Source organism: Chelon labrosus (genome assembly GCF_963514085.1).
Source record: "Chelon labrosus genome assembly, chromosome: 2".
NCBI classification, from domain to species: domain Eukaryota; kingdom Metazoa; phylum Chordata; class Actinopteri; order Mugiliformes; family Mugilidae; genus Chelon; species Chelon labrosus.
The window spans coordinates 18,781,685-18,795,685 of record NC_140338.1 but is presented as its reverse complement, the minus strand read 5'-3'; the positions used below and the strand labels follow the sequence as shown (position 1 = coordinate 18,795,685).

Genomic DNA, 14,001 nt, shown 5'->3' with positions numbered 1-14,001 from the left:
GAGATTATTACCTAAATTCTTCTCTCTGAAAACATTCCTGTACAAACATTAGCTTTTATTTCTTTGGAAAAGTGGTTCTATGTAAAACTGCTATGAAAATAACCATGTGATGACATTTCATGTTCTGTATTTCCTCTGTACAACCGAGGGATGTGACGCAAGCCTCCCAGCTGCTACACTGGCTGATACCTTTTATCAACAGTGCAGGTGTGGAATTAGATAAAACGTATTGGCAAGAAATCTATCAAGCTCTCCGGTATAAAAGCTGGATATTTTAATGAAACCTAATGCACTGTATGCTTTATAAGCCTTTCTCACAGAAGACTTTTGATGGGACAACGTGAAAAGGATGCGTGCAAATAATAAAATGAATCATGGATGAAGTCACTCTTGTGGTGCTCACCGCCACACTGCTATGGGACCTTTAACAGTGTAATTTTCCCCTTATGGTGAGTCAAAATGTCTCCTGTGAAATTAAAAGGACAATGGATGTCGTCGTAATAGAACATGCGTAAGAAAGACTGGACTGGACTAGTAAATCTTTATTCTTAATAAAATAATGTATTGGGATACAAGGGTCAACGTGGTCACAACATAAGGCATGGCCCTCTGATTTACAAACAGACTAACATGAGGACTTATGGCCTGTAGTGATGCCATCCTCTGGGTCATCGCTACATCTCCACCAGCTTGACTTTGTCACACTGAAGACGAAAGACGTAGACGTCGTGCATGGGGTATGTACATATTTCTGAGGAGGCACATTAACCCAGGTGAAGAATAGCTATTCACCTTCCCGGGGCTGTTTCAGAGAAGTGGAACGAACCCACACTGTAATTCACCAAGCTGTTATCATAAGAAATAAGACTTAAGCAAAACGAAAGGTTTCCTCGGGGACTGGGGGATTATACAGTGTACTTCTTGATCTCATCGTACAGCACCAACACAAAGGCGCCACCCATGCCTCTGATCACGTTGGACCAGGCACCCTTGAAGAAGGCCTTTGATCCCTCATCCTTGAGGATCTTCTTCCAGCAGTCGATTGTGCCCTTGTACATGATGTCAGCTTTGGACATAGAAACATGGATACGGATAATTAATGCCCATGCAGGCATGCGTAAATTGCGTAATTGTGCCAAACGAATGAAATTCCTCACTACAAGAACCTAACGCTATGAACATGAGTGGCGCTCACCTCCTTTGCGTCCAGACTGCATCATCATACGACGTCTGACGGTATCGAAGGGGTATGAAATAAGACCAGCTGCAGCGGTGACAGTCTGGGCGATCATCCAGCTGACGATGATGTGCGTGTTCTTGGGATCTGGCAGCATACCTGTATGGGGAACGAGTCAGGTTACCCTCTCGCCATGATGAAATACACAGTGTTAACGCGTGTTAATGGTCAGGTAAAACAGGTGCGCGCACCTTTAGCTGTGTCGAAGCATCCGAAGTAGGCCGCTCTGTAGATGATAATGCCCTGCACTGACACGTTGAACCCGAGGTAAAGACCCTTGAGGCCATCGGTTTTGAAGATCTTGCTGATACAGTTTCCAAGACCGGTGAACTCTCTCTCAGCGCTGCCCTTGCCGATGTCAGCAGCCAATCTCGTTCTGGCGAAGTCGAGGGGATAGACAAAACAGAGCGAAGTGGCGCCAGCGGCACCGCCAGATGCCAGGTTGCCGGCGAAGTAACGCCAGAACTGTGTTTTTTGATCCACGCCACCGAGGAAGATCTTCTTGTACTTGTCTTTGAAGGCGAAGTTGAGAGCTTGGGTGGGGAAGTAACGGATGACGTTGGCCAGGTTGCCTCTCCAGAAGGAAATGAAGCCTTGTTCCTTTGGGATTCTAGCCACACAGTCCATGATGCCCTTGTACTGTTTGTCAACGGTGATCTGTTTGCTGGCATGCTGGACCTGCAAGCAGAGCAAAACAGTTCATTAACACACCTGCCCGAAATATGATGAATTTTTACATGAAGCTGTTTGGAAACAAATTTCATATTTTTTTAATGAAAGCTTTATAATATTCACAAGATCTTAACTGATGTTCAGTGTTCTGCGGACAGGCATTATGTAGTTTTAGGCCCAATAGTCTACGAGCACACTCCTGTCACTTGAGACTCCACCGTGTATTAGATTACATAGTTCAAGTTAAATTTAGTAATTCACTTTCACTAAAAATTACTGCGCTCATAGTATGTTTCAGTGGAGACAAAAAAATATATTTAATAAACTTACAAATGCCCCCATGAACTGGTATTATGATCGTTTTACTGAAGTACATGTTAGGAGGTCTTGTCACCATTGCTGTCATAGCAGCGATTCAGCACTTTCCGTGCGTAAAACTATCTCCACACTGAGGCAGGACCTCTCACGTGCCCCTTCACATTACGCACAATACATGAAGCCAGTCGGTGTACAGTTAGACATTTTCTTTCTATTAAAACTATTGCAGTTTGGCATTACAGTGTTTGGTTTACAAGTAACCCAACAATTACGCACACTTTACGCACAGAAAAAAATGAACATGTTCTTGGTTCAATTGTTTTACCTGCAGCAACAACTTGACTCTCTCAATGGGAGCGACAGCTGTTTTGGAGATGGCAGCGGCAATACCACCTGCCAAAAAGTCCTTCATGAAACTAACCACCGCGTCAGACATGGTTGGTTGTGTCTTGTGCAGATATGAGCCCCTTGAATGTTCCACCGAGATCCTCAAGGAAACCCTACGCCCCTCCAAGTGGACGAGGCACCCCCATCTGCCCTAATATATGGGGGGCATTTATCGCGAGAATTTTAAGTGATGGATTTGCAGCTGGTCGAACAGATAAACGAGGCTGGATAAATTTCCGAGGTTAAAGTTCAGGTCGTGCGCCATGTTTCTGAAGTCAAGGGTCGGCCAAGCCGGGGACGTTTAAAGGACACAATGAATGTAATGTGATAATTAAATCTCACCAAGAGACAACTTTTACCTGAAGTCCTGCTGGAGAACAACCTTCTTATTCACTGTCCACAGAGTAGTGGGATCAATTAAGGGACGTAGTTAGTATCTCAATTGGGATCATACCTGGTGCGCTATCTATCTATCTATCTATCTATCTATCTATCTATCTATCTATCTATCTATCTATCTATCTATCTATCTCAATCTTTTCATTCAGTGTCAATTGTTGAATGGATAAAGAATGTTTTTCTTATTCAAATACTATAATGTTGAATCACTACCCACGTTTTAGTCGTGTGACATTTAGTTTTATTGCCTTTCCTCTCAGCAGACTAAGATTGTTTTCATGCGCATTCACTTTTTGACACCTGTTGGGAACCCGCGTCACGTCAGAGGTAAAACAGAGTAAGAACGGATAAGACAAAATCTATTTCAAGTTTATCAAGCAAGTAGTTACCCAAAAAGCAAGAACACAGTTTTGGGGCTATTTTTGCCGTAATATTCTGTACCGGAAGTCTTATTCTGGTTGACCTGACGCGTAGGACGTCACAAGATCTGACATGAAAGTGTGACATGCTCCCGGTGAACCGGCCAACGGGGCTTAACTTTCATCCACTGAAGAGACGTGGGACATAACGTACAGCTCCGCGACCTCTAGTGTGGTTGGATTTCAGAGCTACTCCATTCAGACATTTTCAAAAAAAAAGGAACAGGTATCAAATAACTGCATGCAGCATGCCAAGGACAAACCGTCTGTGCGCGCAATTATATTTCTACAATAACGCGTAAGTGTTACACAATAAGTGTTTCAAATTCACAAACTAATTACGCACTACTAAAGTCTCTGAGTCGGTGATGGTAAATGTAAGATTTAAAACATTTTAAAAACTCAACAGCTTCTATAAGGTATGTGAAGGTTATACTAAAATTAAAATACGATTAAAAACAAGGAATGTCCTATTTCAGGACCGCAACTAACTACCACCTCATGGCCACTTGGCGGCGCTACGTGACTGTGTGGAGTCAAAGACAAAGCTCACAGAGTTTCAAACTGTTTCCTAACGGGACCATATCCGACACTTCTCACTTTTTTTTTAACTTTATTATTGACACGATTTATAATACAGATTAAGAAGGGTTGAAGGAAGTGTATATGACAACCAGGTAATCGTTATTAGTTAGTGTATTAGTTGTTATTATTTATTTTTTATAAAGCTGGCTGTATTTTGTTTCATTTGTAAATCGATTTGTAGATCTTGTCATTTATGAAAAAAAAAACCTCCAGGCTTTAGTTCTCACATACAGTTTAAACTAGTGTTTGTTGATGATGGGTCAATTGCTCCTCAGGACTCTGCTCTGGTTGTTGTAATGCCCTGACAAGTCAGTGGATGGCGCTAGAGAGCAGGGTTACCCACCCAAGAGCATCACCAACAGCCACACAGTGCAAATGTGGTACCCGGTAAAACAGGTGCTTTTCCTCGTTTGCTTCCCACAGAACAATAAAAATAATGCACCGCTTTACTTGTTGCCCCCGCAGGGGAACACTCTTTAAGTAGCTCCCAGCAGCCAGGGCAGAGGTCAGGCGCAGCTGCAGGGCTGCAACCTTAGAACCGATGAGGGAGTCAGCATCTTGTTCACTTCAGCACTTCATTAAGGCAGACGCTGGGTGACACGTGGGCTTGCACCTGCTTTGGGGCAAGCAAAAGTCGTACGTATTGCAGTTTAAATCACACGACGTTAACTAACACTTAGATTCACATGTGAAATTCTCAGCGTTGTTTTCTAAAGCATCTTTACTTGGAGTTGTGAGGCTCTGCCAGGGTTTATGCCATAACAAAAGTTGTTTTTAAAATAAAAAGGTACATCTATCTGTCCTCTTTTGTAATTAAAATTTAGCATAATTGTAATTTTTGAATGGGATTTTTATATAACACTCCCCAACAGCTGCTTATTATGTACTATCTAGTAAGGATTGCCATAATTTGTTGAAGTACATATCATCTGTGTATGATATCATAAGTATTTCCATAAAGCATCTTAATGTTGAGTTTAACGCCATCAGACCTCTTTTTGTTGCATCATTTAAATCTGATCTAGATCTGCAAAAGTCGTTGCTCAGTAACCTCGGATCTTAGCGATTGAGGGAGGGGTCGTGTGTGTGTGTGTGTGTGTGTGTGTGTGTGGAGTGTGGGGGGGTTGGATTTGCATTTTGAGTATGAAGAGCTGCAGGTGTCAGACAGTTACCCCCAACCCCCAGGACACACACATACACGGCAGCCGTCACGCACCACTCTTACACTAAAACAGTCACTGATTTTATCAGTTAAGAAGCAACTGTGACGAGCATCTTATTATTCCTTGGATCCCCTACTGTCTATCTGAGACACGGAGAGGCTCAAAGCTAATGGAGATTATGGATGTCAGACAGGGTTAAAACCACTGATATTAGGGTCAGACCTCACCAGCATGGGATCACTGGTTGCTTTGGAGTCCACAATATAATTCAAGCTTTTTTAAAAAATAAAAAAATAAATAAATAAAACAAAATAAAATATAAATGCTATTTATTATTGTAAAATGTCACTCAAAAATGATAATAGACTTCAGGCACATATATTAGAGAGAACAGCACACACAGTAATAAAACAAACTCACAACTACATAATGATCACAACAAATAAACATGGAAATCTACAATTATGCTGATAATCCCCGTTTCAACACTCTTCATCTGACATTTGTTATTAATAATTGATTTTATTTTGTGCAGTCTGCTTTTATGAAGTCTGTCAAATTGGGTATTTGTAACTATGACCTCACTTAATCCCCAATTTTCTGAATAGATCACCAAAAACTTTGCACCTCAAAAACGGGCCACAGAGTGTGTGTTAAAAACTGAGATCATTATTTTTTTTCTTAGTAGTCATGAAAACACAAAATGTTCTTGCATCTTTTAATACGTGCTGCTCTAAGAGCACTACTGCAAGCTCCTACTGATGACTTTAGTTTTTAAAAACCGGTCGCAAATCGATCACTTTGCTGGACACTGTAGTTTTCAGCAAACATCACTTTAGCCTGGAGTTAATAAAAAAAAGACAAAGTAAGCACATATTTGTGGTTTTGTAATACTGTTTATACAAGTAAATTTAGCATATTGTATACTAAATCATGTCGGGTTGATGCTATAATAAAAGAACAATTATCCTGCAGTTTTTACACTGAGCGGGCGTGATATGTATCAACAAATGCTCAGCTCACTCCTAAGAGAAGACCACGTGGGCTGTTTATTCTCTGACTATACTCAGTCTCCCACGAGTCTCCTGTTTAAAGTCACAAAGCTAATGCCTGGATCCACACTGAGTACTCCTGAGCAGACTCCTGAGCTCTGCAGGGCTCAGGAGATTATTTAAGTGTTTCCCCTCTTCTGTTTATATTTCAAAAGCACATGTGTGTGTTCTTTGTGGGTTCAAAAAAAAAGAAAAAAAAAGAGTGAGACAGCATCACCCGACTGACGTTTTCACACCCGCAGTCAGGACCAGTGCCCATGGCACAGCAGACAAGGTGAATGAACACACGCACACACACACACACACACACACACACATATATACGCTCAAAAAGCTGTGGAAGAGGAGAAATCCCCATGACCAATCAGGAAGACCTGGAGACACACAGTCAGTGGGGGACTAAGGGATGGACATGGCAGGAGTGGGGTGCAGGGTGAGAGACACCGCGGCTGAGGGAGAGTGGCCGAAAGAAAATAATAAAAAATGAGGTGAGAATATGAGAACAGACCTAATGCTGACATCAGACCAGAGTTTAGAGGAAATCTGATGATGGAGAGTGAAACAAATATGCCGATTGGCTCTAATAATGTCTCAGTTGTCCATGCACGTACTTAGAATTATCTATATCTATACATGGTCTTAACATTATTTATATTGCTGCAACATTGTTGGGCAAACTCAAAACTATATCTGAAACTGTATTTGCTCTAAACAGTCCTTACGACTGCCTGGGTGCCAGACCTACTTACATAATGTTTGCAGGTCTGGAGTCTCTCCGCTGGGAACTGATTACGTCCGTCACGTGAGTAAGCGTACTGCGTCACTTCCTGTTTCTGCACACACACTGTCGTGTTGCTGCTGGTTGCTGCTTTAAGATTGTTTTAGCTTCTTTGAAATCACAAAACTGTTCTGTGGGTAGCGGTGAATTCTAACACACATTTTACTCAAACACTTACCATCCATAGCTCCTTGTTAATCTTACTTCTCGATCCCACTTAATAAACTTAGGTCTGTTAGCTTTAGCGGCTAGCTGCTTCTCCTTCTCTCTCCTGCACGCTGTGTCACATGTTTAGCTACTCTTCTGTCTCCTCTAACGATAATGGTACGTGTAATAAAGGTAGTTTATTGGCAGCATTTGGGGCGAGGATCTCTGAATTGGAAGGACGACTCCGCACCGTGGAAAACATACTAGTAGCTAGCTAGCCAGCTACCTAGCGTAGCTCCTGTTAGCCTAGCTCCTGTTAGCTGTCCCCTGTCCCCCGGAAGCTCCCGTGCAGCCGGAAAACACAGGGCCATTGATAGATACAGTGGCCCTGTGTATCTATCAATGGCCCAGTAGGTACACTTCAACTGTGAGAGACAGAATCTAAAATAAAAATCCAGAAAATCACGTTGTATGATTTTTAAATAATTAATTTCTATTTTATTGCATGAAATAAGTATTTGATCCCCTAACAACCAGCATGGATTCTGGCTCTCACAGACCTGTTAGTTTGTCTTTAAGAAGCCCTCCTATCCTCCACTCGTTACCTGTATTAATTGCACCAGTTTGAACTCATTATCTGTATAAAAGACACCTGTCCACACACACAATCGATCACACTCCAACCGCTCCACCATGGCCAAGACCATAGAGCTTCTAAGGACACCAGAGACAAAATTGTGGACCTGCACATGGCTGGGATAGGCTACAGGACAATAGGCAAGCAGCTTGGTGAGAAGGCAACAACTGTTGGTGCAATTATTAGGAAATGGAAGGGACTCAAGATGACTGTCAGTCTCCCTTGGACTGGGGCTCCATGCAAGATCTCGCCTCGTGGAGTGTCAATGATCATGAGAAAGGTAAGGGATCAGCCCAGAACTACAAAGGAGGACCTGGTCTATGACCTGAAGAGAGCTGGGACCACAGTCTCAATGGTTACCATTAGTAACACACTACGCTGCCATGGATTAAAATCCTGCAGCACACGCAAGGTCCTCCTGCTCAAGCCAGCACATGTCCAGGCCCGTCTGAAGTTTGCCAATGGCCATCTGGATGATCCAGAGGAGGCATGGGAGAAGGTCATGTGGTCAGATGAGACCAAAAGTTAACTTTTTGGTATAAACTCCACTCGCTGTGTTTGGAGGAAAAAGAAGGATGAGTACAATCCCATCAACACCAACCCAACTGTGAAGCATGGGGGTAGAAACATAATGCTTTGGGGGTAGTTTTCTGCAAAGGGACCAGGACGAGTGCACCGTATGGAGGAGAGGATGGATGGGGCCATGTATTGCGAGATTTTGGGCAACAACCTCCTTCTCTCAGTAAGAGCATTGAAGATGGGTCGTGGCTGGGTCTTCCAGCATGACCATGACCTGAAACACACAGCCATGGCAACTAAGGATTGGCTCCATAAGAAGCATTTCAAGGTCCTGGAGTGGCCTAGTCAGTATCTAGACTTAAACCCAATAGAAAATCTTTGGAGGGAGATGAAACTCTGTGTTGCCCAGCTACAGCCTCGAAACCTGAAAGATCTGGAGGAGATCTGTATGGAGGAGTGGGCCAAAATCCCTGCTGCAGTGTGTGCAAACCTGGTCAAGAACTATAGGAAACGTTTGATCTCTGTAATTGGATCTGTACTAAATATTAAGTTCTGTTTTTCTAGTGTATCAAATACTTATTTCATGCAATATAATGCAAATTAATTATTTAAAAATCATACAATGTGATTTTCTGGATTTTTATTTTAGATTCTGTCTCTCACAGTTGAAGTGTACCTATGATGAAAATTACAGACCTCTCCATTCTTTATAAGGGGGGAAACTTGCAAAATCTGCGGTGTATCAAATACTTATTTTCCCCACTGTATATTCCAGGTGCCCGAGCGGGCGACACTGAATCTTACCTTAAACTGCTGGCTAAGGCTAAATACGTTAAGATTGTTATTCACGTCAGGAGTAATGACACTCGGTTACGCCCATCGGAGGACACCAATCTTTATGTGGAATCGGTGCGAAAGTTTGCCAAAAGAATGTCGGACTCGGTAGTCGGACCCCTGCCCAATCTGACCGATGATGACATGTTTAGTCCACCTGTCGCTGGTTATCTAGGTTGTGGCCTTCATTGATGATTAATAAAAAAACAAAAAACAAATTAGTAGTTATTTTTAAGAACCTAATACAAATGAATTGGCTGAACAGAAGAATGGGAAAAAATAAATGTCAGATCTCTCTTATCTGGACAAAGATTTGATAAGGGATCATCACATTGATCTATTTCATTTGAACAGAATATTTGAATAGTTTGACAGAATATTAGGTCTGCAACCATGGTGATAATGAATTAACCGTCCTCTCTGTCACCAAGAACCTAAAAATTCCCTGGCTCCATCGTCTCAGATGTGTACATTTTCTGGTTTCTACTGTTTGTTGTCTGACGTATTCTAGTTAAATTACTAATAGATTGTTTAAGAAAACAATCTAGTCATTTCTTGCTGCACCAGCCTTTATACAGATTTACGTTAACAGGATAAGAAGGACTTAGGGTTTGGAAACAGGAGTTTCCCTGACGAGCTAATATTTCTAAACTTCATGCATGGGGAAGAAATGCAAAATCTTGTCTTTTAGCAGCTGCAATAGTGATATCGCCAAAACTCGCTTATAATAAGATTTGCAGAATATGCAAGATGTGCTTGTATATTGTAGTTGGTTAAAGATGTGCCAAGCCCAAAGCTAAAAGACACTGATCCAGACTGAATCACGATTCTACCTCATTTTCTATGATTCTTCTGTCGTGTTTTAATAATTGAAATGTGTTTACTCTGACAGTATTAAATTAACAGGGCCACGTAAACATCTATACACTCTCACTACATCTTTGTAATCTGAAAAAGACGTGCTTCTTGCCACAACCATAGTCTCTGTGTCGTATTAAACAGAATTTCCAGCAGATACTGCTCACACAAATCATACATTATGATGACCGTTTTGTCTGATCCCATGACCAAGGAAATATCGACAAGCATCGTTTATCTATACCACAGATGTCTTTCTCCTAAAGTGTATAAAGGTATTCTTAATAGAATAGTTGTTGATTGATGATTAGATTATTACTAACCAAATTAAATGCTGTAATAGTTGTCTGAGGCTAATATATTCTCAGTAAATGTTAGTTAAATTCATCTTGAGCGCTGGAGATCTCTTTTAAGGTGTCACATCCGCAGCCAGCACCTCAGAAGAAGGTCTGTATCTGACAATACACACATGTTTGTTTCCCTTATTGAATCTTTCTAAATTTAACTCACTTCGCTACATATTGAAAAAAGAGCTTTTGACTTAAGACACGTTAAGCAAGCGCATGACAATAATGTATGCAACATCGTGCAATTGCATAGACTTGTGTTGCCGCTTTCATTGTTAAGATTTGGGAGTTTCCAGGGTTCAAAAGTGTCACACTGTTTATACATACGCTGTGAAGTTGGGGCTGAGGAGCAGCAGAGCAAGCAGCCATTTCACAGATTAGGTTTGCTAAATTGGATAAAATCAGGCGAGAGTAAACTTTGTTCACAGTCTATTTTCGGGATTTGGGGAGGCTGTGGTGTAGCATTAACAGGATCACTCAAAATGTGTGTGTGTGCGAGACACACAGAGAGAGTGTGTAAGTCAATAGTATCCATGTTCTTGTCTAGATGTTTATTGCAATGATTTTATGAGTAACTAAGAATGTTTTAGACTTATTTACATCCTTCGTTCTGACTCTTTTTTTTATGCTAATTGAACAAAAACCATTTGTCTCCACCGGTTAAATGACGTAATTCATGTGTATTCCAGCTGCATATCTGGCCATAGAAAACTGTATAAACCCCCACAACGTGAAGCAAGAACAAAAACTCTCCTCTTTCCTTTGACCTTTCAAACCCTTTTACTTTCCAATACCTTATTTTCTTTACACAACAAGTGTCGCAATTTTTAAATAGCAGCACTCATCTCTTGCTCATACGAAAAGAATTCCATTCAGACCGCTGGTCGCCCAAGACAAACTAATGTATTCAGAGCAGTAATATACATGTAGCACTCTCGAGATGATGACCCCTCTCACGTCAGTGTGTGAACTACATTCACTCATTCTTCTTCCTGCTCAGAAAGACAACAACCTCTTCAAACTTCAGTGCCACTTAAGGTGGATTCTGAACCCTCTCCACAGCCCTTAGTCGCAAATTAGTGGGGTCATTTTAGCTGTGACATAATCTCACCTGGAATTAGAGTGTGTAATGAGGAGGACTTTGTCGCACAGCTTGTTGAGTTTAAATTAAAGAGGCTCCATTGTGTAAATTTCCTGGTATGTATTTAAAAGCATTGGGTTTTATCATGGACATTGTGTTGTAGAGAGGCTGTGCAGCTTTCTTGAGGAGAGGCCGTCTTTTGTGCTCGTCTTGTATTGAGACGGAAAACTTTAAAACCATGAGAGATTACTTCACTTAATTATATACATGGAGGCTTTGGAGACTGTAAATACGCATCTTCTTAGAAAACCCAGAAATGAATGCGGATGTTCTTCGTATATATTTACAATATTTAGTAAATCTTTTAAATACAATCTTTCACAAAATGCATGTAAGCAGATAAACCAGTCTGTTTTGTGCTACGAGTAGATGTGGATAAAAATTTTGTACTCTAAAAAATACTGTGACAGAATCTGAATTATAAATGATTTTTTTTATTATTATTATTATTGATGTATTAATTGTTTACACAGTTAAAGTGACAAATATGATTAGCTGGCGCCCAGGGAAAATTGCTTGTTTTGGTAAATGGTTAATTAGCACCCAAGATTTTCAGAAACATTTACTGAATAGGAATTACAACATATAAGGTGTTTGTTGGGTGCTGACTCAGGCTTCAGGGAAAGTGTCCCAGGTGCCACCTTTTGACCAAATCCATTGGTTTTTAGATTGGTAATAAGATTTTCTTGATTACCTTTAAGGCTCATTGTGGCTTTGTTTATTTTAATCCATTATCTTTGCTTAACTGTTGATGTTTCAACTGAACGCAGCTTATCTCAAGAATTATCCAACTCCTGTTTGGCTTATGCAAATATTAAATGAAACAGGAGCGTGATTTTATTTCCCAGATATTTTTACTGCACTAGATGGGAGTAAAGGTTTGTTCGACTCTATTTCTCACATTTACACACACACCAGTGTGTAATTTTGATGCAAAACACCCAATAAATGTCACTCAGTTTGAGTCAAATGTCACGTCTTCATACTGACACATTATCTGAAAACCTTAAAAGTAGATTAGTTTAAAAAGGTCTTAACGCCTGTTGATAAATCAATTTGTTTTCGTGTGTGTTCCTGTGTCAGTGTGTGTGTGGGTGTGTGCTTGTGTGTGTGTCAGTGTGTGACAAAGCATCACTGACCCTTTGATTGGGGGATAAGTCGCTGCTTGTGCGTCCATCTTGATTTGATGACCAGAGAGAGGGCTGATTGACCCCGTGACCTTCCTGTGTGGGGCGGCTCTCCTCGCTGTCCGGAGCTCCTGTCAGAGGGTTAATGAGCGACGGCTGCTCGGGGCACGCCGGGCATTGGCTAAGTGACCGGACCGGATGACCACCCTCTGCTCTGACTCTTACGGCTCTCTATGGCCACCCCTCGCCCTTCCTCCCCCTCTCAGGGTGAAGCTGGGACTCAGGGCTTAAGCTCAGGTTTGTACAGCTGCTGGACGAGCTCTCATTGCTCAGCAACGGAAATGTTCGCCACTTTTATGTCATGACAGTTTGGGATGGAGCAGAGGAGAAGAGAAAAAAAATATATATTTAAGAGAAAGAGTGACTACTCAAAACTGCTGTTTAAGCATTTATTTGATTAGAAACATTGAACTGGAAACATGAAACTTGATTCGTTACTATAAGTCAGTCAGATTTTGTTGTGTATTAAGGTTAAATTTAGGGGTAACAGTTAATTCTCTTATTTATCATTCATTATTCATTTGTCATTCATTAACGTTTACATATTGTGCATGGTCAGTTCATGAATAATTAATGGAACATAAACAAGTAATTATAAGGTTTTTAGTTAAGTATGTAGTTTTATACACATGTACTAATCATCCACAGGTGGTTCTACAGAATGGACGTCCATCAGCCACAAAATTAAAACTACTGTCAGGAGAAGTAAATAACATTGATCATCTTGTGACAATCCAATGTTCTGCTGGGAAACTTTTGGACCTGGCATTCATGTGGATGTTACTTAGACATGTAGCACCCACCAGACCAGACACCCCCACCCCATAGCAATGAGACTCCTTGATGGCAGCAGCCATCCCCAGCAGGATGCAGCCTGACACACACAAAAAACGGTTTCAACTCAAAAAACACGAAGAACTGCACAGGTGTTGATCTGGCCTCCAAATTCACTAGATCCCAAACTGATCAAGTATCTGTGGGATTATCCACAGAGATTAGAGAGTGATGCTTAGTCACTCTTTTTAATCATTGTTGACATTTACAGTCATCAATGATTAAAAATATGTAAATCAGTCAGTAGATAAAACTCTTATTTCTGCTCGGTGCATCCTAGCACCTGCTGTTGCTCTACATAAGTCAGAGTCATGGGTGACAGTCTCCTGCCTGGTGTGCTGCTTTTCATCACCAAGTCTTCAGTGGGGTATAAGAAGAAGACATGCTGGATTTCTCAGTATTCATGATGGTAGAGACAAAGAAACAGAAGAAATTAATGAAGAAAGCAAAGAGGTAAAAGAAGGAGCGACCAAGTAAGACACCTGAC

At 41.2% G+C, this 14,001-nt stretch overlaps 1 protein-coding gene across 1 annotated transcript; it reads right to left on the bottom strand.

Annotated features, from left to right (window-relative positions):
• Positions 1-8: 8 nt before the first annotated feature.
• slc25a4 (solute carrier family 25 member 4) lies at positions 9-2,663 on the bottom strand (the record flags this gene model as incomplete). The annotated part of the gene is made up of 4 exons (XM_084566081.1): positions 9-1,066; positions 1,196-1,336; positions 1,429-1,915; positions 2,553-2,663. 4 exons carry the CDS (start codon positions 2,661-2,663, stop codon positions 906-908), a joined length of 900 nt encoding a protein of 299 aa, XP_084422207.1. The 3' UTR covers positions 9-905.
• Positions 2,664-14,001: the final 11,338 nt, after the last annotated feature.